The sequence below is a fragment of the Pygocentrus nattereri genome, chromosome 19 (genome assembly GCF_015220715.1).
Source record: "Pygocentrus nattereri isolate fPygNat1 chromosome 19, fPygNat1.pri, whole genome shotgun sequence".
Lineage (NCBI taxonomy): Eukaryota > Metazoa > Chordata > Actinopteri > Characiformes > Serrasalmidae > Pygocentrus > Pygocentrus nattereri.
The window spans coordinates 35,324,087-35,350,891 of NC_051229.1; the positions used below are offsets into that span (position 1 = coordinate 35,324,087).

The 26,805-nt window shown below is 40.0% G+C and overlaps 1 protein-coding gene across 1 annotated transcript in view; it reads left to right on the forward strand.

Moving 5' to 3' along the window:
- ppm1lb (protein phosphatase, Mg2+/Mn2+ dependent, 1Lb) overlaps window positions 1-26,805 on the forward strand; it is a 117,371-nt gene that overhangs the window by 75,082 nt on the left and 15,484 nt on the right. Inside the window, exon 2 of the mRNA XM_017691833.2 lies at window positions 17,820-17,994. Coding sequence (XP_017547322.1) covers window positions 17,820-17,994 — 175 coding nt within the window. The remainder of the gene's footprint in view (window positions 1-17,819; window positions 17,995-26,805) is intronic.

The following is a 26,805-nucleotide window of genomic DNA, read 5'->3' on the forward strand; positions in this document are numbered from 1 at the left end:
TCAGCCATCTTTTCAGCTGGTTTTCCTGTTTTTTTTTCTCTCTTTTCTTTTCTGTCTCTGAAAAACCTCTGTTTGGAGGGCCATGTAGCCCTAACACTTCACCCTACCCCTCTATGTCAACAAAAATTGGGACACCCTTACCCTAGATGTGGACGTGCAAAAGGAGGGCTAAGGGCTAAGTGGTAGGGGCGAGGGGTGAAATGCTCCCTAAAACAATACGAAACTTCACTTTACTGTCTGCATAACCAGCTATGACGTGCAATAAAATAATAGCAAATATCCACTTTTATTTTTGGCACATGGATTGCAAAACATTTTTAGCCATGCATCAGCGACCTGATTGGTTAAATTCAAACTGGTAAACCAGTCGTAAAGAAGCAGATATCAAGTAAAGTTTGTTATTGTTGCTTTTTTTAGTGATGCAAATAGAAAAACCATGTTTTCATCATGAATGCATATGATGTTTACATGCAACCAGAAAACTTAAATGGGTACTGTTGATGTCATCCAAGGTGCATCACCTCAGACAAATTAGAACATGCTCAGTATTTATCAATCATACTGCATTCAGTTTCCAAACAACTAATGGGTTAATTTTGTGTCAAAAGAAATGTAGAGGAGTGACTCAGGGTCAGTGGATGGACATTGGGTTGTAGTGAATTAAGAGTCTGGCTCCTATTAAACATTAAGCTCATTGAACTTTACTCTCCTTAGAAGTGAAGGTGTATTGAATCCAGGCCTCTTTGCATGACAGCTGGATTCAAGACTAGGCAAATTTATCCAAAATAGAAGAGATGGTTCCATGTGTGTAACAGATTTCAGCACATTTTTGAGTTTCTCGTTCCAGGAGGTTTAGAAATGTTTTGAATTATTTATTCAAGAAATATTTCACAGGCTAATAAACAGCAGACAACTCTCTATGGCTGTTGGCATAAACGTTAATGGGAAGAAGATGAAACTGATAATGGATTAAACAAACCATAAAGAGTGACCCCAAATCAGTGTATGGATGTCGAGCTTTGATGTAATGGGTTTCTGGGTTGAAGTCTGGCTGATATGACACATTGAACCCATTAAACTCCACTGTACTTAAAAGAGAAAGTGTGCCGAATCCAGGCCTCTGGAATCTTTCTGAAAACTTCATTCTTGTTGCAACCAATGACAGGGATGTGGGAAATGGGAGGGCGAAGGTGGGGTGCTGCAGCATGTCCAAATTTTAACATTTTAAGTAATTTATTTAAAAGTTAAGACCCATGCATGTTTTTCGGGTGGGCCGAATTGTATCCCTCGCCAACTTTAGTGGCAAGTCACTGCAACCCAAGCAAATTCAGTGTTCCGAGTAAAAGTGTGGGAAAAGTTTTAGGCTAGTTTTGTGGCACAAAGGCTACGTTCACAAAGCAGCTAAAAGTGGCCCAAATCTGATTTTATTTGTTTGGCTGTTCACAATATATTTTAAATGTGATTTGTGTGTGACATCAGTCTGAACAGATCGGCTCCTAAACTGACCGCCAAAAGAACAACATGTCACTTTGCTTCACATGGCTCATCCAGAGGTAAACAATCATGACTGCCAATGATAGCCAGTCTTTCTCAGAGGGTTCAGTTTCATCTTTGCCACCGTTGCAGGAGCCTTCATGAAGCTTCACTGACGGACAGCTGGGCTCATCACCCAGAATGTGTTCAGGTTCACCATAAAAAGGGCTGCAGTGTCTTCTTTGCTTCATGTCCTCGGATTCTTTAAACTTTGCTTTCAGACTTCAGATGTGGCACCCTGACGACACATCTATGTCACATATGAAGAAAACGATGAGATTTGGGCCACTTTTACCTGCTGTGTGAACAAAGCCCTAACGACAAAAACAATGTAATATTGTTATGGAATACATTTTTCCAGCTGTTATATCTCTTGTTTGGTGAGTGAAGCTTGCCTGTGAGCAACACAATTGGTTACAGAGCCACTTAACAACAATTTCATTTGTAAAAAACTCATTCCTGGTACTAGTGGGGTTTTCGTGTGTTCCCCCAACACGCAGTGCAAGCTGGGTGACCATAAAATAAACAATGCTAATAAAAATCACAGTTTGGCTGTAAAGAATTCAGAAATGAATAAAAATTTAAGATCGATGCACATCTGGTGTATATTGTTGTCTCTTCACAATATGACACTGCATTTGATGTGAATTATTCATATAATTCAGTTTGCCTGATGTCTTAGTGTAAGTCGCGTATATCGCTGCTGTTGTATCTAAACCTCGTATCTCCATTTTTGTCGTTTTTCAGTTTTTGACATTGTTTATAAATGCTTATGTGGGGCTCCCGAGTGCAACCATCTAGGCGTTGGCCCTATCATCAGGAGATCGCAAGTTTGATCCCAGGTGATGCTACAGCTGTTTTTAGCCGGGAGTCCAAGAGAACACAATCGGCCTAACTGTCTGGGTGGGTAGGATGAACACCCCCCCCCCCTCCTCCCCCCATCACTCAATTTGATCCTAGTCAACGTAGGCGTCTGTTAGCTGACATAACAGATCTGGTGATTGGCGCTTTCCCCCGAGGGCGTTCAGCTGTCCAGTGACATTGCGTTAGTGACAGTTTAAAAAATGTGTGGTAGCGCTTGGAGTAAGCCTGTGCCAGCCTTCACTCTCCTAGCATTGATAGTGGGAGTCATAACTAGCGGGTTAAATTGAAGATGACTAAATTGGGGACAAAAATGTAAAGTGTGTACATTTCATGATGAATGGACCAAAAGAAATGGCTCACAATGACTTGGAAAAAATTCTGGTTCCATTGACTTACATTAACAGTAAAGTATGTTTTTTTCTTCTCCTGTAAATTCACCGTTTTGGACATATGAGATTTTGTTCTAACAGCAGTTCCTTGAAATTTCAGCATTCCTAACTCAAAACATCTTGCGTCCATGACCACTGATAACATTTAGACTGGAGACGTTAGAACTGTCTGCACTTGCACTACAGGTGTGAAAAGTTTGCAGTGTGAAAAATTCAATCAGAGCCGAGTCTCGAGTCAAGTCATGAAAATTGTGACTTGAGCTCAAGTTCAGCACCTGAGTACTCCTGCACTGTATGATCTGATCTCAGTCTTTCACAAGTTCTGTCTCCCTCTCTCATTCCTCAATCCCACTCTTGTTCTCACTCTTTTATCTCCCTGTGTATTTGATTCTCCCCGTCCTTTTTTCGTCATGTAGTCTTTCTTGATATCTTCGGCTCCCCTGCTGTGCAGTTAGAGGGCTTTCAGAGCTGCGGTTCAGCCAAAGAGAGGTAGAGCCGAGACGCAGGGCCTTGCCGAGAATCGCTTAATTCCTCCTCTGGCACAATACATGAGAGGCTCGTTCCAGTCAGCCGTGCGAGACGTCGCTCTTCTCTGATCAAAGGGATGGAGCGAGAGTTCAGCCATTCTTTCACTGGGTCAAGTGCATCCAGCTGCTCCTCTCCAAATACTAGCAGCATGTCTCTCTCTCACCCTCTCTCCCTCTCTGACTGTCTCTGTTTTGTGTTTTTGTGGTCTGTTTAACGGTCTTTGGGGAAAATTTGACCAGTATGGATCCAAAATGGAGCTTTGTTTAGCTTTTCATGTGGTTGCCAAAGAATGCAGGCCTATTTCAATTAAACCATTTGTTTTTCACAACAGATGACTGATCTCGTTTCGTGTCGACTGGGACGTTGACTGTTTTTCAGTCGATTTCATGGACGGTGATGTGTTGGAACAGCGTGTTACTTTGGCCCTTTTTATTGCACCAGAAGAGATGCTGATCTGGGATCTCTTTGGCATTTTCATGTCCTAATCAACAGGATTATATGCAGGTTTATTAGAAACATCTACCTTGTTCCTACAGTCATTGGCCATTTTCTCAGAAACACCTCCCACATAAGTATTATTCAGTGCTTTATTAAATGCTGCAATCACAACTCTGACAAACGATTCTTCAACATATTAGATTGTAAGGAATAATATATATTTTTAGTAAAATCTTACTCAGTGAAAACCTGCAGGAGTTTGAATACCCCCAGTTAAATGACACATTTTGTTGTGAAAAAGTAGTTAACACATCCTCAACAGAGAACTCCTTAACATAGTGCACAATTTCTGTTTACTTGCTGTGTTTAACATATACAGACGTGTGTTCTCTATGAAGGATGTGTTCATTTATTTTCACTTGGAACATCAACAAAATGTGAATGCTGAAAAAATGTAATGCACACGACTATAAACAATTACATCCATAAACAAATCTATGAATAAGCTGCTTTATAAAGTATAATTCCAATAAGTAAGTAGATAACCTCTGCCTTCTTAGTCACATCAAATATTTGATTATAGCAAAGCATATTTGCTTATGCTATTTGGGGGTGGGGGCAGGCTACAATATGTTGTCCGTGTAGTGACTTGCCCTATAAAGCAATGTTTTTGGACCATGTTGTTTTTATGCATTACAGTCACATGCACAGGCTCCAAAACAAGGTCTGGCTCAGTGCAAAATCAACATTATACTGATTAAGATGTGGTAGTAGTAGATAAATCATTCACATCCTTGGAAGATGTGTCCTTCACAGAGTTTTGACTGAGTTCTCTTTGAATATTCTTTCCACTGGGTGAAGGGAACTGAAGCACAACTTATGCTACAAAGTGCTCTTCCACACATTGTATGCACATTTCCCCCAGAGAGGTCTCCAAATCCCCAAATCTTGTGTAGTGCAGCTCTCTCAAACCGTTATTGATAGTGTTCAATTGACATCACACTCATCACTGACACCATATTGTTGATCAAGCATTGGTCAATGCAGTGATGTGAAGCCACTGAAGGAGAAATCTTTCTCATCATTTTGTCGTAGGTCGACAGTTGGTGAGCGATGAATTCTGAGGTTCTGATCATTTTTGAGTGTTCACGATAAACAATAAGTATTGCTTTGCACTCTATTTATGGCTAGATCTGTTATGTTTAAGCTTATGAATGCAGTTGAAAGAGCGACAGAACATTAGCAGGGCTCACATAACTCCATCAAACATAGATACATAGCTATTACTCCCTTTTGCGGTCACAGTGACGGACAGAATATCGGTAATCGTTCCACAAATGAAATAATTATATCATTCTAGAGATTTGTAGGCTTTTAGCTTCTGTCATGTGCAGGCTGATGCAGAAGTCTGGATATGTTGTCATGAGTAATGATGAATAATTGGGACTTAGAGAAAGCTTATCGATTTGGATCAACACCAATCACACTGACTTTTTCTTAATATCTTGATTTGGAAGCTATAGCCAACAATAACTGCTCATACATATTATGCATATACTGTCAACAACATGGCCACAGGATTTTCTGGGTTTTGCAAATACTATCGATAGCGTCACATAGTTGTTAATCTGTTTATTTTCTCTCTGACTTTCTGTGAGGCAGTATAAAAGCACATCCCCACCCTCTAGACCATCTGTGACCATAGGACCACCGCTGGCCCAATATTATTTGGGTGGTGGATCCTACTTAGCACAGCAGTGGCTTTGTTACTGTGTCTGTCAGGCACAGCAGCATTGCTGGGGTTTTGGAAACACTTTTAAAGACTGTGAAACCCATGGATCCTGACCTAAATGATGCAGTCTGGCACCAATTCCCCAGCCTTGTTTTGCCACTTCATTCAGGCTGGGCCGCTTTCAGCACCTTCACTTGAAACCCTGTTGACAACAACAGGATTCACTGTGACAAGACCATCCACACTGTGAAAATAAACCCACTTCTTGTGAATCCAAACTCCCCCCAGCGGGCACTCATGAGCTGCTGCAATTTCAACAGGAACTCTCTTATTGGCCAAAATCATTTTTTATCTGTGAAGTTGTTCAGCTGGTGTTGTTGACGCTGAATATTGAAGTGAGAGATTGCGCAAGGCTCCCTGGCCAAGATGCTTTTGAAAGAAGCCCTCAAAGTTTTGCAAGCAGTGCTCATTGGTTGCACTTGGTTCAGACATTGTGAAAGCTACAGCCAGCATAGGCTAACAGAAAAGCCAGTGCTGGTCTGATGGCAACTGGCAACTGGCAACAAGGCCGTTTTTTGGAATAATGTCAAAACCATAAAATAATGACTTTCCAGTAAAGTCTAGTTACTTACTTTATCAGTTACTTGACTGATAAGGGGATAGTGGGCTGCTCTTGTCCCACTAACGCCAAAGCTGGCGGCCCACTGGTGTCTTGCTCAGCCTTTTCCGGATGGTACAACATTGGTTAAGCAGAGTAATAGACCAAATTCCAATTTAATTTTCCACTCACAGTCCAATTTACAGATTTTTTTTTCTTCCATCCTTTCTTTAGTCATACTTTGTAAATTAGTTTAGTAAATCATTTTAATCCAGCTGAGTGTCAGCAACATTTTCTATAAAATCATTTTATATCAGGCCTAGTCATTTTTTTTCTCCTTCAGTTGTTTGTAAGATTTATTTTCTAAAATAAACATCTCTGCATTTAAAATCTGTTCTAGTTAGAGCTTGTATGCAGGACAGTCATCTGAATGGGTCGAAGCTGGATGAGCAGTGACATACAGTCAACCTTATAAAGCCAGTCCACCTTTTGGAGCAATTTTGAAGGTCCCTCATGTTCTGCATGTGCTCAGGAACCAGAGGGGAGCCTTGTAGAGTTCAGGCAAGAGCAAAATGATCACAACTAGGTCAGGAAAGAAAGTTGGAGAGACATTGCCAAATGATTACAATGACTACAACAGCAAGTTGCTAAGCAGCCTCTAAGGCTGAGTAAGGCTTTAACCTAGATGTTTGTCTCTTTTTGGGTCTAGGACCTCCACCCCAACACAGATTGATGACAGATCGCTTGTTGTGACCATATTAGTCATGTCATAGCTCATGTAATGATTGCCGTGATGTGCCATCTCAGATGCTACAGTATTTTCCAGCATGTTTGAAATAAGTGGCACAAAATCACACTTTTATTATAAAGCCACAAAGAACATGTGAGGGCCCTAAGTGACGTCCTTCTTTTGGGCCCTGTGTCATATTTTCAATGCAATAATAAAATAGAGCCAGCTAATCCAAGTTAATGAGTTGTTCAAAAGAAACATGATAAAAAAAAAATAAATAAAAGTAGACGTTGCGAAAGTAGATGCTAAGATGCAATGGTCAAAAAGTGTCCATTGAGCACAAGACATGGTTAACCAGTTCAGTGTTCACCCTAACGAAGGGGATTCTCATGTAGTCTGTGGGAATTTACCAGTAGGCTACTGTTTTTGTGGGTGGGTGTAACCTAGCTGGCTAGCTGGCAACTTGATGAGTTTGTCTCCTTTTATATTAACCATTTATATTATGCAGTGTTCGAGATGGCTGGAAGTGGGGCTAACGTTCGTGATATGAGTGATAACTTTAACGTCCATGACGTATTTACCTTCTCGAAACAGTGAACTTTGTGGTCATTGTTTTGGTTTAACCAACTGCTATCTCTGTATGTTGACTAGTCTAAAGCTAGTCACACTTAAGTAATGTAGTAGTGCTCTATTACTGTTGATTGTGTGGGCAGCCCTGTTGATTTGATTTCATATGCTGAGCTCACAGTTGAGGACAATTCCTGACTTTCTGAGTAGGAATTCCCAGTTGAGGGGGTGTTTTCTGTGATTTTCGTTAGTTGGAGGTGGAAAGTTTTGATTTATGAGCTTCAGTCAAATGCAACACATCATATTACATATTTGGTATTCGCTAGTTAGCCACTTGTGTTTTTGTGTGAACTACAACATGCAATACAAATAAGACCTGAACATTGACCCACAGCAACTATTCACAAAACAATATTTGAGAGAAAAGGGAGTTACATATTTAAGGGCGCCCTCTGGTTGCTAGGGGCCCTTGTGATTGCGTAAAGCATAAAACGGCACTTGTTGCTTGAGTTTATTTTCATAAAACAGTAGGTTTTCACGACCAGTGCACTTTGGATCCTTGCAGACGTTATTTTTAGCCTTGTCTAAAGGAACATTGTGTTCTGTTCAGTTTTAGGGTTTTAAGTCATGTCGGTTGCACCAGACCTTTGTTCTTAAAAATAGTTTACGTTCCAAAATAGTTCCTTGCTTAGAGTAACGGTTTAACGGAAAATGTAATTGGTACAGAGCTCAATGCAAGAGTTCTTAACACTTGCACAGCCCATTTTGAAAAGTTGTTCTTTTAAAAAAAAAGTCCACTCAAAAGGTTCAGTCAATAAGCACTGTCCCTAAGATACTCTAAAATATGGACTGCTTGGAGGTCCCTGAGGACTGTTTTAAGAACTACAGCTTTAGAGAACTAAAATTGGTGCTCACTGTTCTATTGTCCCGAAGAACCCTCTTTAATAAGTAAGACATAGTAAGACATCAGATTACTTGCCTCCCTATAAAATGTACCTTTAATAGTCTTTCCTCACTTCACTGGCTTTTCCCAGTACCCAGAGACGACAGCAGGAATCTGGCCAAGGTCACTGGAGCGGAGCTCGGATGGGGGTGGGTCGGGTGTCGATCCGCTTCAGTTGCCGCTAAGGGCTATTTTTGTGGTGAACCCTTTCTGCCATCCACCGTACGTTACTTTTAGCAAGCCTCAGGCATGCATGTTCACAAATTTTCATAATTGCTTTGCAGATGGGAGCGGCAGGCTGGGTGCTGGGACCTAGGCAGTGTGAGGTGCAGTACACCGTTTTTCCCCCCGATGAGAAGAGCACAGCAGCTGCCCGCTCTAATGAAATTAGCTACTACACACTCTCTCACTCTCGCACCAAACACCCACATATGCTCTCTCGTTTGCTCTCAATGTCATTCTCCCGGTGGAGGACACACAGGGGGGGATATGTGGCACATCCTCCAGTCATCCTCTCCTCTTTATCCTCTTCAGCAGCCTTCAGCTGATCAGACTTGCTTTGATTAGATTTCCAGAAGCTTATTTGCATGATTGAAATACTTTGAAGGGCCATTTCTCAAGGCATCTGTTTGAGGGAGTGAGTGAGTGAATGTCTGTGCATCTTCATACACAGCTGACTAATATGAGGCTCCACACATCATAAATGTGCCAAACACTGATGCAAATTTCCACCCAAATGCAAAGATGGCAGAGCATCTCCATGACCTGGTGCATTGGATGGGCCTTTGAAGGTTTGATCTATTGTTTAGCTAAAGGTATCTAGAGTGTTCCCTCTCACCTGGGGGACCTGGGGCTCTTCGGCCCCCTGAATGTCTCAGTGCAACATCTGGGGGTTCCTGAAAATAAATTTATTATGATGTTATGCTGTTTAGGGAAAATTAGAGAATTAAGGAGAGACAGACACTCAAATAAAGCTCATTGTTTAGCTGCTTCACCCACAATTCACTAAGCTTCTTTTTTGGTATTCTCAAGTAACTAGGGATGCAGCACTGACCTCAGAAACCAAGCATGGTCTTGGCTGATTTGATGTGGAGGGGGAAAAGTGTGCAAATTAGATTTTTTTCACAAAAATATCATTCAAACCATCCATCCATCCATTTTCTAAGCCGCTTGTCCCTCAGGGTCACGGAGGGGGGGTGCTGGAGCCTATCCCAGCGGTCATCGGGCGGAAGGCAGGATACACTCTGGACAGGTCGCCAGTCCATCGCAGGGCAGACAGACAGACACAGACATTCAAAAATTTTTTGTAAATTAAAGTAGTGCAATAAGCTAAGGAAGCCTTCATGAAGGCCAGTCAACTTCACCAGGCAAATTAAAGGCCTCATCATACTTCAGTTTAATAAAGACTTTTACACTTTTATTTTTCCATGCACACAATAACACCTGTGTTTTCTCACCTTGTGTGGCGGTAGTTCTTGCTAAGGTCATATAAACAAAGTTTTTAATGTACAAAAGGCCGAAAACAATGCTCTGGCTCGAATAGGCTCAGCAGAGAGAAATATGGCCAGTCTTTATTTTATATTTCTTCAGTTTAGTCTTTTAATAAGACTTTTACACTTTTTTTTACATTCCCATCAATAACATTATTCAGTTTCATCAGTTATATTGTTATTGAAGTGTCAAAGTAAAAACTCCAATGTCTTGGGTCATATTTTAGCCAAATAATAATTAGCAATGTACATTTTTAATTTCTTTTATTGTTTATCTGCAAATGTGCAGAAACAGAACCAGATAGAGAAGAGCTGCTTTGGAAACAATAAACTTTGAACACTTTAAAATTGTACCACCGGCCACCAGCTGCAAAATGGCGACAAAGGACTACATTATGGGCATTTTGGAGCCAAATAAATACATACCCTTGTTTAAAAGAAAACTGCTGAAAGTAAATTAGAAGTTTTTTTAAAGCACTACTTTTAGGTGTGTTTATTGGCACGTTGCTAAGAAACAGAAAAGGTAAACATCATGTATTTAGAAAGAAATCTGATTATTTACAGACTCGTGTAGACCCAGAGTTTCCCTCATTAGCAGATTACCAAAGTGCTTGTAAACATGTTGAACAAATTATTGCCAAACTTAGACTTTCTGCAGTTGGAAGCTGAAGTTCACCTGATTGTATGTGAGGTTTAAGGTCATTGTTTGGTGTGGAAGGAAGCCTGTGTGTGTGTGTGTGTGTGTTGTGCTCCCACCTCTTGTGTCGGTAGTTCTTGCTAAGGTCAGTCAAAACAAACCTTTCAATGCTGGAAAGGCCAAAAACAATGCTGCAGCTGGAATAGGCTCGTGCATTTCAGCAGAGAGATATATGCCCAGTCCATATCTCGGCTAACAAATGGATTAGGCCCAATAAGATCTGCAGGCAGAGAGAGTGACTCGGCTTTGTAGCCAGAGCGGTCAGCTAAGGTTTTTGAAGCGCCAGCTGAAAATGAGGACTTTGAGGATGGCACAGCACTACGTTGTACGGGTGGTTGTACGGGTGTATGGAATGCATCACAGTGCATCAGTCTGAAAGTGCTGGTTGAGCTACACCAATTACAACAAATTACAATAATAATAGTTATAAAATAAAATAATTAAATAAATAAATAATAAAAATGTGCACTAATTGTTTGACCAGATTATAGATCTCAGAAAAATATGGCGCATGCTTGTCAATGTCAGTGTTCTACAATAGTCACGAGTCACATGTGTTTAATGCAGCATTACTGCCAAAAAAGTTTATTTCACTGCTGTGGTTGAAGGCAAAAGTTGGAAAAACAAAATATTCCACTAACCGCTGCAGTGCGCTAAATTTTCAGTCAGTGCTCCATTGAAAACAATGAAATATCCATATTTCTGTCAGCCAACTACTATCACAAAGTAAACGCAGCATAAATATGTAATGTGAGTTTATAAAGGCGAAGTCTTCCAGTGCCAACCAGACTGATTTTTTTCAGGGCCCATATCCTGCTTTTTTGTATTTTATTTTTTCTCTGACCTCCATGTATAACATTTGTGTGGGTTTGCATTAAAAAAAACAGTCATAATTCATTTCCACATGACCATTTTCCAACCTCTCTTTATCCCTTAGAATTTAACAGGCTGTCACTGTTACCATGCCTTTGGGCTTGTTATATGCAAATGAGCTTTGCTCTAATGTGGCTGCCCTGTATTGTGCATTATTGTAAAAAAAAAAAAGATATCCAGGTTTTTTTCCTGCAAGTTTCATTCCACTCCCTCAGAAAATGGGAATCATTTGTCCCGATCCTGCCCGCAATGAAATGTTTTGGCCTGCTCACATAGTCATCAGGCTCACTGTGAAGTATCTTCACCAAGTGCCATTTATTCCCAGTAAACACAAATCTGGATTTAACCCACAGAATGGTTTGATTTTGTGTTTTTTCTGGGCAGCTGCGGGCATCGGACTGAAGGCTCGGCCTCTGTGAGCTACAAGAATTTGCATGTTGTTCACGTGATCAGTTGCTTCACAAACTTTTTAGAAACACTTCATTTTAACTGTTTTACTGTTATCATTTTATATTGTTTATATGTATATATGATTTTGTGATCATTCTAATAGGTGAATAGGCAGAGAAGATGTAAATGTGATCATTTTTAAAACTCATGTAACAAGGAAAAAAGAGTTTTTCATGATACAGGCCCTTTAATGGTAGAATCCATTGTAATGCAACTAGTTGAACTGAATTGAATCATATTGACTCAGAATCATGGTGAAATGTAAAACCTGATGCAATGAAAAGTTTCTTGACGCGTAATCGAATCGAGTCATTGTGAGGGTCAGAGATTTACACCGTTTTACAGCCTTTAGCCTAAAGGCCTGCGTCCAGCTCTGTTAGGATACAGAGATGTCCCTGAGGCCTGAGAGCTCTTACGAAGATGTCTGCACTCTAATCACCAATTTGCTGACATCTCACTCAAACACACACACACTCTCTCTCTCTCTCTCCCCCCACACAGCCTTATCTTTCACCTTGTCCCTCGGCCGTCTACTCTCTCACTCCCTCCTCTCTCTCGCCTCTCTCTGCTCCCACCCACGCAGCCATATCTCACCATTCCTCTGATTATTTTTTTCGCTTGGTCCCTGCTGCCGTTCTCGCCTCTTCCTGAGTGGCGCTTCCACTGTGTACTTGTGCGTCCACCGCTAACTGTAGTGGGTGTTACTGCCAGACCACCATAATGGTAATGCCTCATCGTTCTCCTCTTCAGAACAAACTGCTGTCTCTCTGGTGATACAGAAATGAGTTCAGAACCCCTACGGTCCCAGACCATTGCTGCACTCTTCATAAGTACCAATCCAAAGCTTGAATACAAGCCATCAGCAACACAACAGCAGTTGTTTTGATTTACCCTGATTTAGACCGAGCCTCAACTGCTCTTGTAGTACACTGTAGTTCCATAAGTACTTGAACAGCCAGGGATGCAAATTAGGTCTGAGTGGTGGGGAGTCGGAGGTGGGGGTCATATACAGCTCACATACATCAATTTAAACATAAAGTATGCCTGCAGCCATAAATATAATGCATTTAATGTCAAGAATAAAACACAAAAATAAATAATACTGTTAACAGAAACCATATACATATTCATCATTTTACATATTATTAAGTAACTATTGTGTATATATTATTCTGTCACTAAAAGTCTGATCTGCATGTTGCTATGAATACTGTAATAAAGTGCACCAATAATGATAAATGTGATGATAATTACGTAGAAAAGATGGGACTATTAACTGTAATAAATTAACAAACATAGTACAGTAAAGAAATGATCCCAGGACAGGTTTGTGCTTCAAGTTTTTGGTCATTACTGACAAACTAAGTGAAACAACAGTGTATTTTTTGAGCTTTTAAGAGTTTTAAACTGTAATACACAGCTTTATATTGACTGATATCTGACTGCACTTTTGCCATCCGGCTATGTACCATGTACCATCCCATAATCCCCAAAATTAGCTCAGATAATTTTAGTTTACACCCGTGTGGACAACATTAGCTATTTTAAGGTTCACAAATTACTGATACAGGAGCTTGAATGAGCAAATACAGCTTGTATAATGTCCGTAGAAAGCACTGAGACCAGTTAAGCACTGTAGATGCTTCGTTTATTGCCTTGATTTTACCCTTTATAATAAATGCAGCACTCACTCTGGCCTTAACCTTAACTTAGAACCTGGTTCTAATTCCAATCCTAACCGTAACACTGTTCATAATAATTACACACCTTTTTAATCCCCCCCCCCCCTTCATTTTCCAGTTCTGACTGTGTGGACTGGGGAGTGGTCGGTACCTTTTGAAACTTAAACAGCATTTGCATACTTAATTTCCAAAAAAGCGAGGAAGTTCGTTTTTCTGCTATGGGCTTTTTAACACAATTGGTGTAAATGTTCTCCTTTGGTCACTGCAGGTCAGTCAGCAGGACAAAACTCAGGGATCTTTTTGCACACTTGCATTACCACATTGCACAGCTTTGCATGCCCTGAAGAAATTCCCTTGGCAAAATCAGCAGAGTATCATGTCTAACTTATGAGAACGGTGAGGATAACTCATGGTGCGCAGTAGGAATCCAACCCACCAATCAAAACACTGCCCCCCGTGCTATACCACCTGCTGCTTCATTGCGTGTGGCTAGCCCAGACATCCATCATACCTCCAAGAGCGAGTACAGGAGGAGAGGAATCTCATGGGAGTTTCAGGGTCACGGAGCTCAAGGATTTTGAGAGGGAGGAGTGTGGGAACAGCGAGGAGGGACAGGGGGTCAGATATTTGGGGAAAAACACAAAACTGATGAGTAAAGCAACAGAGGCAGAACATGAGATGGCACTGAGGAAACAAAAACAAAGACACAAAAGTAGAAACAAACAGGCCCTGTTCCAGTTCTCTCCACCTCTGTGTTGATCAGTGTGGTTCCCAAACGTGTAGCCTTTCTAGAACAGCAAGGTCAGAAAGAATATTTTGGCAAAAAAATCTACGCAGTTTTCTCGTCTAAATGTATTCAGTTAGCCACGATGTGTTTGGACAAACCAGATGCTTGCAGAAGTAAAACAATAAGTGAGGCAAACCAAAGGAGTACTTGAGAAACAAGGCCAGAGAGCAGAGCCTGTAAACATGCGAGAGTCAAAGGTTAGAGTAACAAACAATATGACAACCAAAGTTCAAAAGAAAGCTCGGTTTGCAAAGTGTGAGGCAGGTGATTTAGGCAGTGAGCAACCATCAGGACCTGTTAGGCCTTCAGAGAAGTTCATTTTTACTAAATAGGAATCATCATGCTTATTGTATTTAAACCCTGTAAGTAATGTAGTGATGCTCTTATTTTGTTGTTAAGATTTGGTTGGACACAAAGGGATAGGGAAATATCCAACGGAAAATGAACAAATCAGGAGTTTCCAACAAGCTCTCCCATTAGTTAGGACTTTAGGAGCTGAACTGAAGCCCTTATGTTAAGATTGACCACTTAAAAAGTTCAAAACTAAGAGTGGAATCAAAAAATCATGCCTTGATTTCCAAGGGTTTGGACAAATTCTTCTGAGGAAGAACATCACTCTAGGTCTTCTAGAGTTTCAAATAAAACATGCAATGTCTTATACAAGTTTCAAATGTGCTTTTAATCCATAAAAGCGCCAGCTTCGTGGTAACCTTCTACTAGAATGGCGCGTTAGATGAATTGAACATTATCGTAGAAGTGTTTTTCTTGGTGTTTTTTGACCTTCATGGTCTTCCTGAAGTTCTAGATATGTCACTGACTGAATGTAAGTCATAGTCTCACCAGGTTCCTTATAGTTGTTAGGAATGGCTCTGTCAGGACTCCATACAGAAACAGTCACTGTGAAAAACATTAACGTCTGTTACAAGCTTCAAATAAAACATGAAAAGTCTTATACATGAAATGTCTTATTGAATCCATAAAGGCATCTGCTTTGTGGCAACACTCTACTAGAGTGGCGCGCTAGCTGGAATTAGCATTATCGTAGAGGTGTCTTCTCAGTTTTTTTGACCTTCATGGCCCAAACTGAAGGCCTAGCTCTAGTAGCCATATTCACCACTCCATTAAGGCTTGTAGGTTGCACAGTGCTAATACAAGCTTATATTATTTGTTAGCTACATTCACTACAGTGCAAACATTAAAAAAGTATCTTCAGTCTTTGATGATCAACCACATTTTGTGCATGTTTGATCGTTCGCCAGACTATTTCTTTACGCCAGCTTCTTCTTTTTCTGTTTACCAAGCGGGTGGCCTGAGCTTCTAGCTCTACATGAGCCCATGCTTGATGGGAAATGTGGGGGATTGGCCCATAAAAGGCTGCAGCGCGTGTTATCTCATCGGCTGAAGGGATAGAGGCGCAGGTTGTATTTCTCCAGCTCAGCTTGTCCTGGGCTATGGTGCGGGGGGGGTTACTGCGTTTGGCTGCTGGTGCACTTTTCTCCCTTCAGTCGCTATCAGTTTATCTCCTGATTTGTTCTCGTTTCAGCCCTGAGTAGAGGTCAGGCAGGATTGGTGCTGCAGCAGTTGTTTCGTCTTGGGGATTTCGCTGGGGTGGTTTATTAACTAGCAAACTTCTGCATTAACCTTCAGGCATCAAAGCTTTTTTGTGAATTCGTAACTCTTTGTGACTTTTCAGTCTCAAACTTCAGGGTGTTTTTGTATTTGATGCTGTTTTGGTCGCTTCTAGTGTGCTTTCACTGGGCAGGAGCTGCCAACTTGCTCCTACACCTCTGGTGCGCTTTCTCTATCTCTCAAATAAGTACCCGGAATAAGACTGGTGTTCCCGTATTAAAATTTGCCAGGTGTCAGGTTGATGCCTGGCAAGGGAAAGCAAAAATAGTGAAGGCAAAATTGCAGTTTTCCCTCTCAATATTGCCAGCCTTAGCTCAGCCTTAGCTACTGTCTCTGTCTTTCTTTTCTCTTTCTCTATCTCTCTCCGAGTTCAGTTCGTTAAGCTTTACTGACATGTCCATATATAGTAGTTCTGTTACTGTAGTTAAAGGGGCACTCCAAAAATTAAAAATGGAACTATTGCTACATCTGTTGTAAACATGCTCACCTCCTCCAGTGGAGCATCAGTAGCCTTTAGAGTGACATTTCCTAGTTTAAAAACTAGAAAAATCCTTGCTGGTTATGTATTTTAAAGGTGCGAGGAACTTTTGACAAACCACAGCTACCCTGGAGTTGATTTTGGGGGAGTGGGTTTTATTTAAAATGTGTTTTTGTCTGGTTAAAATCAAATGGAAAGCAGATAGCTAGGTTAGCGTTACCGCCAGGAAGTCAGATGTCTTATTGTGGCCGTAAAGCTATGCTAAAGCTAGCTAAACTGTCCTTATATCATAACATAAAGCGAATGTGTTACTCTATTACTACTATTACTACTAATGTGTTACATTGATAGTTAAGCTATGCTTCTTCAGACGAAGAGGACAGTGTGCTAAAAGCTTAGCAAGAGAGCCGACTGTACCAGTTACCTCAGTTTGGCTCCTTTTCTCTGGATAAAAGGGATGAACGGTGTACATTTAGTGCTCCATGAAAATAGAATCACTGTTTTTTTTTTAATAACTTTGTTCAGCGAATGAAGTTGTGCTAACGCTAGCTTGGTTGTGTTCGCAGCTAGGCTATCAGGCTTGGCACTACCAGAATTCTCAATGGCTGCATGTTGTATTTTCGTAATAAATGCTGGGTGTCGTGGTGAGAAAATATCGATGAGCAAAAACATGACCAAAACCGATGAGGCTGCATGAATCTCATGTTTTCATGATGATGTATATTTTAAATTCTTTGCTAAAGCGCAAAAACAGAGCCTGGTTGAGTTTTATCTGTTTTATGTCACAAAAAAAATTCCACGTAGAACCATGAACACTCAAAGAACCCCATTAACAAAGGATTCTTCAGATTGGTGGAGAGTGTGTTTTTGTATGGTTCTATATGGAACCTTTTTAAAAAGGGTTTTATTTAGCATGAAAACAGGCTCTTCTGTTGTTACAGGCGTGGCATCATAACGATAGCAGAACCCTTTTTGGTGCTCTATAGAACCCTTTTCAGAGAAGTCCAGTAGAACCATGTAGACGACATTCTCCGTCTGTATGAAGACCCCTTTAGTAATGCAACTCTTTGAGAACTCTTTAATAACGGAAGGTTTTTTGAGTGTTCGTGGTTCTATACAGAAACCTTTTTTTTATTGTACTAAAGAACCCTTGAAGAACCATCTATTTTTAAGGGAGTAGTTTTGTTGAATTCTTCCAGTAAAGTCTTTAAGACTCTTTTAATTGTTATGTGTGGTATGTTGTTCTGTTAAGTAGACTTTCAATAGTTGGTTTATTTTTGAAAAGCTCTAATTACTCGGTTCATTGCAATAATCAGTAGATTCCTCAAATACTAATGAACACTAGTGACCACCCTAACATGTAGTTACAGTGCTGGTCTTAAAGACTCTCTCTTCCTCTTTTTCTCTTTAGGCGGCTGCCGAATACGTGAAGACCCACCTGCCTGAAGTCCTAAAGCAGCAGCTGCAGGTGTATGAAAAAGAGAAAGAGAACAGTCTTCTGTCTTATCAGTCCATTCTAGAGCAGCAGATCCTCAACGTAGACAAGCAGATGCTGGACAAGCTCTCCGCCTCTTATGATGAAGCAGGTGAGAGGTCACGGGTTGTTACCATGCTGATGCCTGTCCATGCTGGCAGTCAAACAGAATGCTCCAATGCGCATAAATCATACACAGATGTTTAGCAACTGATTTATGTTTGTGTTTACATAAAGAAGAGAAATCACAAGCATTGGCAAGAAAAAGCTAAGCAGCCACGTATTATTTAGAAGAGAATCAACAGTAGAGTCACGTTTACAGGTGAGGTCAGCTCATTAGGAGATCTGCTCTGTTCCCACAACATATAGCACACACCTAAAATCCAGCCAGTACAGAGAGCTGCTTTCAAATACTGCCATATTAATCAGTGTAGTCTTTCTAATGAGCAGGTGCAGCAGAAAAAGAATAAAACAACATATTTTTTATTGCAGTGTACACATAAATAAAGGTTTCATGCAGGTACATTTTTCGTTCATCAAGGTACAAACCATGTAAATGTTCCCTCAAAGGTTCTACAGTGGTTTTAAGGTCTGATTGTGAACCTTAAGTAAGTTTTTCCAGGTAAAAGGTTTGTATTTGTACCTTTTCATAACCGAATGTTTTAAAACAGAATATTAAAATAAAAGCCTTGAGGCGAGACGGGGTGTGTGGAGTCAGTACAGTTTAGAAAATATAATTTCAGTGGATTATGGTTCAGTTATGTTTTCTGATTCCCACCCCAGTGACAAGAGGGGAACTTCCCCAGTGATAGTTTAGCACCTTTTATTCTCAGTGTATGAGTCGGTTTGGGATGTAACAGAATACAAGTGTTGGGAATATGTATTCAGAATACAGAAATTAAGTAAGTACATTTTGTAAAGGCAGTATTCAGAATAAAATTACCCTTTACATTTTTAGGAGAATACTTGTGAAGTACTTAGCCAAAAAAAACGGTTAAATTAAAAAAATAATTTAAAAATTTAAATACGCTATATTGCCAAAGGTATTCACTCACCCATCCAAATCATTGAATTCAGGTGTTCCAATCACTTCCATGGCCACAGGTGTATAAAGCCGAGCCCCTAGGTCTGCAGACTGCTTCTACAAACATTAGTGAAAGAATGGGTCGCTCTCAGGAGCTCAGTGAATTCCAGCGTGGTCCTGTGATCGGACGCCAAATGTGCAACAAGTAAAGTCATGAAATTTCCTCACTACTAAATATTCCGCAGTCAACTGTCAGTGGTATTATAACAAAGTGGAAGTGATTGGGAACGACAGCAACTCAGCCACAAAGTGGTCGGCCACGTAAAATGACAGAGTGGGGTCAGCAGATGCTGAGGCGCATAGTGCGGAGAGGTCACCAACTTTCTGCAATCACTACAGACCTCCAAACTTCATGTGGCCTTCAGATCAGCTCAAGAACAGCGTAGAGAGCTTAGTGGAATGAGTTTCCATGGCCGAGCAGCTGCATCCAAGCCTGACATCACCAAGGACAATGCAAAGCGTGGAATGCAGTGGTGTAAAGCACCGCCACTGGACTCTAGAGCAGTGGAGACGTGTTCTCTGGAGTGATGAATAACGCTTCTTCGTCTGGCAATCTGATGGATGAGTCTGGGTTTGGCGGTTGCCAGAAGAACGATACTTGTCTGACTGCACTGTGCCAAGTGTAAAGTTTGGTGGAGGGGGGATTATGGTGTGGGGTTGTTTTTCAGGAGTTGGGCTCGGCCTCTTAGTTCCAATGAAAGGAATTCTTAATGCTTCAGCACCAAGAGATTTTGGACAATTTCATGTTCCCAACTTTGTGAGAACAGTTTGGGGACGGCCCCTTCCTGTTCCAACATGACTGCACACCAGTGAACAAAGCAAGGTCCATAAAGACATGGATGAGCAAGTTTGGTGTGGAAGAACTTGACTGGTCTGCACAGAGTCCTGATCTCCACCCGATAGAACACCTTTGGGATGAATTAGAGTGGAGACTGCGAACCATTCCTTCTCGTCCAACAATTCCCATAAACACACTCCTAACCCTTGTGGAAAGCCTTCTCAGAAAGGTTGAAGCTGTTATAGCTGCAAAGAGTGGGCCAGCATCATATTAAACCCTGTGGATTAAGAATGGGATGTCAGTCAAGTTCATATGCGTGTGAAGGCAGATGAGCAAATACTTTTGGAAATGTAGTGTATATCACATTTAAGAGAAACGCCATCAATGCTTGTTTATCAACTATTTCAAAATCAGCACAAAGACTTGCTGTAAAGAAGAACTCAAAAATAAACGTCTTTACAAACACAGAAGCTACTGCTAAAGCCTGAGTGGATGGATAAAACACTATGACTAGTTATTCATCTGAGCTCTGAACACTTTTGAGGGATGACTGAACTGAGTAGTGGACATGTTCTCGAGTGCTAAAATAAATAAAAATTGCATTACATTTTGTTCCAGTGTACATAATTAATATGGATTTAAATATAATCTAAATGTATTTTAAATATGTTACTTTTTAACTTAACTTTTTTTGTGTTGTAATGGAATCTGTTACTAAATACTTTTGGTACATTTTAGTACAGCGTATTCAGTATCCGGCCATCATTACTTTTTTAAAGTGTATTGACCAGCACTGTGTAAGAGATGCTTCTGCACTAGTTGTTTTTTGTGTTTTTAGTTTCAGTAGCATAAAACAAAGGCACAGTGTAAAATGTCTTTAAATTTAACATGGAGTAATTGCAGAATGTGTTTATATGAATTTTATACCACTTTTGTACTGATCGTTAATGCTATTGCTATTTTTGTTTTGATAACACTTTACTGGTACAGTTTATTACAGTAGCTGGTTGCTGTCTAACTAAAGGAAACTTAAACTAATGGTTTCTACCCAAAATTGACCTCTGCACAGGACAAAATAGTAAGCACTGCCATTTATACTTAACTCGCAATGCTTTTTTTGAATATATCCACTATGATTTGTCCTATAACAAGAAATAAAATTCATAAAAAGAAACAAATAATTAAAATAGGTGTCCTAAAAATATCATAGAAAGCATCACATGTTTTATATTTTAAAATAAATTACAAGTAAATTGTTTGTGTTTCTTTAAAATCATCACATCTTTTCACGCCAGATAGAACCTTAGAATTCAGGACTTGAGTTCTTAGGATTAGAAGGATCTGTCTGCATTTACAGTTCTGCTATCTGGCATGCAAAATCTTTGCAGCTCAATATCTCAAAAGTACTCAGAACGCAGGTAGAACCTTGTAATTCCAAGGGGTTCAAATATATCACAAAATTTCGGTTAAATCTGAACAGCCGTCTGATTGACCAGCTTATCTGCCAATACCGATATGGTTAACATATCATTGTGCATCCCTAGTATATACCAGTGAGTGCACAAGCGCTTCACATATGAAGTTAGTTTCCTGATGGAGATGGAACGGATTTAGTGTTCCTAATTGTCTGTTTAGAAGAAACACATTCCATGTGACAGTAGCTCACCAGCTTGTTTTCGGAGGGCAGGAGTTCATCCTGTCATTGAATCTCTGTGCATGGCTCAGGTTTAAATCTTATTTTAGCTTTTCCATGTTTTCCTTAACCGATGCTTCTCTTTTTTCAACATTTAAAGCTGCAAAGAATTAAAATAGGGCACTTGTATGATTACATTCTTTTGTATTTCACATTCATGAAGTGGTTTGAAGCCTAAATGAGTTCAGGAAGTGGATCATGTAAGGATGCATGAAAGCTTAGTAATTCAGAATATGATGTCAGTGGAAACAACACATGGAAAGACCGCATTTCCGATAAGTGCCATGTGCACATCATACAGATGTGTTTGCTTTGAGAAAATGGAGAATATGAATAGATTTTGGGTTTGTTTTTTTTGGACTGTAATATGAGCTCGAATGTGATTCTTAGTAATGCAGCCTTGCCATATGATGCTTTCTAAAGCCAAGTTGTCAAAGCCTGGATAATTAACCCCAGATTCAGGCTCACTAGTTCAGCCCATGAGGGGATTTATGAGCGATAAACGTCTCTTCGGTTGTATGAATATATATAATTTATGATAAACATGCACAGAAATAGACGAAGTGAGGTGAATATGTGTTAGCAATGGAAAATCTGGTTTTTAGCAAGAGGCTACTTAGGCTATATATAGGCTTATGGCTGTGGTATGCATGAGAAATGCATTATTAATGCTGAGACTGCATGAGAGAGAGAGAGACTCAGCTTTGTCAACATATCACTCCTCTCAGTGATTGGGCTTTGCTTTCTGTGCTGTTTAATTAAAGGTTTATCTTACTGTGGCGTGTAGTAATTATCCGCTGATCCCGCTGTGGCGAAGGAGCGGCAGGAGTGAGCGAGAGAGAGAGCGAAAGGTGGTGTTTTTTCCCTCCCTTCGTTCCACCTAAAGACTTCACCGTGGGTGGAGGGATGTAGGAGGGTGAGAAGAATAAAGAAGGTCTACATAAGAGACAGCGACAAAGCAGAAAGAGGAACAGGATAGTGATGTGAACAGAGAAACCCCAGCTGAGTTTCACACTGACCACGTCATATCATATTCTGGACAGTGATACACAGAAGTTTGAGTATAAAGGTTTTATCATTGAATTATTCATATTGTTAACATGGACATGGACTAAAGAGATGGTGTAATGGAAAACTGAAATATTCCTCATGTTTGATCCGGTAGGTAAATAGTGTTCAGGTTTTAGTACGTACCATTTAGTCCCTGCTCCACTAATGGACATATAAACAGCCCATTTTTAATTCCTCTTTTTTGTGATGTCACAAAAAATCAACTCATTTAACATAGACTTGACTATTTAGCCTGCAGCAGTTTAGCCACGCCCATTTGCGCTGAAGTTCTAAGGAGTGTTTCAGCCCGGACTTCTTTTTTGAATGAGAACAGCCAATCAGTACAGAGGTCATTTACGTGTGTCAATCTGTGTCCTGAGGGGGTCCTGACCACTGAAGAACAGGGTGACAACGTTTGCAGAGAAACAGATGGACTACAGTCTGTAACTGCAGAGCTATAAAGTGAAACTACAACCCCATTTCCAAAAAAGTTGGGAGGCTGTGCAAAATGTAAATAAAAACAAAATGCAATGATGTGCAGATCATTTAAAACCTATATTTGACTGAAAATAGCACAGAGACAGCATATCAAATGTTGAAACTGAGATATGTTATGCTGTTTTTTTTTTTTTTCAAAAATATATGCCTGTTTTAAATTTGATGCCAAGAACATGTTCCAAAAAAGTTGGGACAGGGCAACAAAGCGCTGGTAAAGTTGTGTAATGCTAAAAGAACACTTGATGGTTGATTGTCAACAGGTCAGTGACATGACTGGGTATAAAAAAAGCATCTCAGAGAGGCGGAGTCTTTCAGAAGTAAAGATGTGGAGGGGTTCACCACTCTGTGAGAGACTGCATGATCAAATAGTGCAACGATTCAAGAATAAAATTTCTCAACGTAAAAATAACAAAGAACTTTTCATCATTTACAGTACATAATATAATTAAAAGATTCAGAGAATCTGGAGAAATCTCTGTATGCGAGGGACAAGGCCGAAAAACAGTATTTGCAGGCCGTGATCTTTGGGCCCTCAGGTGGCACGGCATTAAAAACAGACCATAAATGCTGAGTAATATATACATGCTTTGGCAACATATGCTGCCATCCAGACAACGTCTTTTTCAGGGAAAGCCTTACTTATTTTAGCAAGACGATATTAAACTACATTCTGCTTGTATTACAACAAGATTGCTGCGTATTAAAAGAGTCCGGATGCTAAACTGGCCTGCAGTCCAGACCTCTCACCAATGAAAACATTTGGCACGTTATGAAATGAAAAATACGACAAATGAGTATCACTAAGTTCCCAAACACTTACAGAGTGCTGTTAAAAGAAGAGGCGATGAAACACAGTAGTAAACAGACCCGCTCATATTTAAAAATTAATAAATAATAAAAAGATTTCAGTTTCAACATTTAGACTGTCCAACCAGCACTGCTCCCAGGAGAAGCCCATCCCACTAGACCTCACACACCTACAGAACATACTGTGATTTTATCACCTTTTCCTGTGTGCAATATAATCAACACTCCATGTGCAATATATTTTTGAAATATCTCTATAGTGTAAGTAATCTTGAACGTTCTATTTATAATTGTTTATATTGTTAAGTCCTCACCGTCCCATGTGTAATATAAAAACAGTACCTCATGTGCAAAACTCCATGTGAATTTCAGGCAAAATATGCTTACAATCTAAATATCTTAAGTTTTTTTTTTATATATTTATTATTAAGGATAGAGTTTGTATTTTATCTTATTTTTATGTTTAGTTTTAATACATGTCTGTATAGTAACAAGTAACAAACTGTAAAACAAAAACCTTGTTAAGTACTTAACAAGGTTAATTACTTGCTTGTTGGTTCTCTTCTTGTTACTTTTTCTCTTTTTATTGAGTGCCTGTAGCACTAAGAATTTCCCCATTGTGGGACTAATAAAGCATTATCTTATCTTATCTTATCTTATCTTATCTTATCTTATCTTATCTTATCTTATCTTATCTTATATTATCTTATCCTATGTTGTATCTGCAGTATTTTCTACAGAGCCCTGCAGGTGACATCCTGTATAAATACTAATAATGTATGGCCATGCCTTATTAACGTGTGGGAACGAGATCCTAATGCGTGGCCATGACTTACTAAGGCGTGGGAATGAGATTGGGATTTACTAAGTCATGGCCACGCATTAGGATCTCATTCCCACGCTTTACTAAGTCGTGGCCACAACTTAATAATCTCATTCTCATGCCTTCCTAAGTCGTGGCCACGTATTATTTTTATTTATACAGGATGTCACCAGCAGGGCACCATAATTTTCCTTTAAAACAGAGGTCACTAAAAGGCGGACTGCAGATTCTGTCCTATGCAGACCTGGACCTGTAATCGATAAACTCGATCGATAAAGGGGAATTATTTAAAATTTTTCTAGCATTTATGGTAGTTTTAGCAGCCCAGGAGACTCACAGGCCAATCACATGTGCTGTAAATATCACACATGACGCTACTCAGCTAATCAGATCTGTGTGTTACATTGAGCACTGAGTCTGGAGTGAGTGGTGCACACACAGGGGACACACATGGACGAGGCGAGTTATAGCTGTTGGAGAAGAAAGTGAGCTGGATTATTTTACATGTCGTGCTCTAAAAAGACAAAACTGACAATAAATGTTGAAATATTACTGAATTGCACTTTATTTGATTTGATATTCAGTTATTGACTGTATAAGATGTTGATATAACTACTACTTCAGTAAACAGTGTATGGCACTGAATCATGATGCAAGTTAGATGTTATGATGTTCCGGATCTTGGCTTGAGGATTTTTTTTTTAACTGGACTTTATTGAATTTTAATTAAAGACCTCTGATTTAAAATGTGGTTTACTTGATTTACACGCGACCCTGAGGGAGAAGCGGCTTAGAAAATGGATGGATGGATGAATGATTTACACATCACTGCATTCTCTTTGTGTTTACATTCTGCACAGCCTCCCAACTTTTTTGGAAATGGGGTTGTATATGGTAAGTGGAGCTGATAAAATGGACAGTGAGTGTAGATGCAAAGCTGGTTGGTGTATATGCTGCTTAAAATGTCTGCATCCCCAACTCAAAATCCCTCCCATGTCCCTGTTCAGATGTGTACAGTGGGAGAAGGGAAGGGGACAACACTGTTCCCTGTGGTACCCCTCTCCTCACTAGAACAGAGTCGGGAACCTTATTTTGCATTGTAATGAATTGTGGTCCAGGCAGAAGTTAATCCATAACAGCCAGTTGTGGCACATTGACGTTATTAACGTCTGAGCTAAAAGACGAGTTTGCACAGTGTTACAAGCACTAGGAAAATCCAAAAAGCAAAGTGGGTGGTGATTGTAAATGTACAGTTTGATGGTGGTGTTTTTTACACTACTGTTAGATCATCAAAAATTTAATACAAATGTCTTAGCTGTCATTCACATCAATGGGCAGATACATGTCAGTGAACAGACACCCAGAGACCACCCTATCTGGTTTATACTCACGCACAAAATCATCCAAATCATCACAGACAGACACACAATGTTTTATTCATCCATGCCACTTTCCCCCAAAAGCACTGATGCTTTATTTATGATGAAACTGAGCGAGAAAGAGGAGGTTAAAATATTCATAGCAGAAGACTCTCCATCACTCTCCACTGTTTAAGCATTCCTCTTGTTTCAGTTATTCCAAACTCCGCAGCCCACATATGTTACTGTGCAAATATCAGAGACCACCCTTTATTTATTTCATTTCCAAGCAAAACAGCTGTTAAGTAGAACTTATACATTTTTCAGCATCAGTTAAAAAGCAGGACACATATTTAACAGAAAATTACAACTAAACCTAATGCCATTTTTCTGTGATTAGTGTGTCCACTCTTCGGCCCAGTCTCATTTCTAATTTTCAGCCCTACCGCTTGTTTTCAGGTGTCACCTTGCCCGCTTGGAACTGAGTTACAAAGGGTAGTGGTTGAAATCTTCCTCTATGAAATGGGACCTTCAAATAAAAAGAGCATCACTTCATTAACAGCTGCTAGTGCTGCTCTGTAGGCGACCCTGCCCGTCTGCAGTGACAGCAGAGGAGGGTAAAGTTCAGCTCCTCACTGCTGGGCTTTAGTTACATTTAAGACATCATATGCTTTCAAAGAGAGGGGTAATTATTTATTATCACCCACCTCTAATTCTTCAGTGATATGAAGCTGAAGTCGGATATTTGCCAGCTTTCTTGTTTGAATTTTCCCATTCTGCCTTAGAAAGGCTACAGGATGCAACTGCTGCACCATTTAAGGTGGAACGGAAA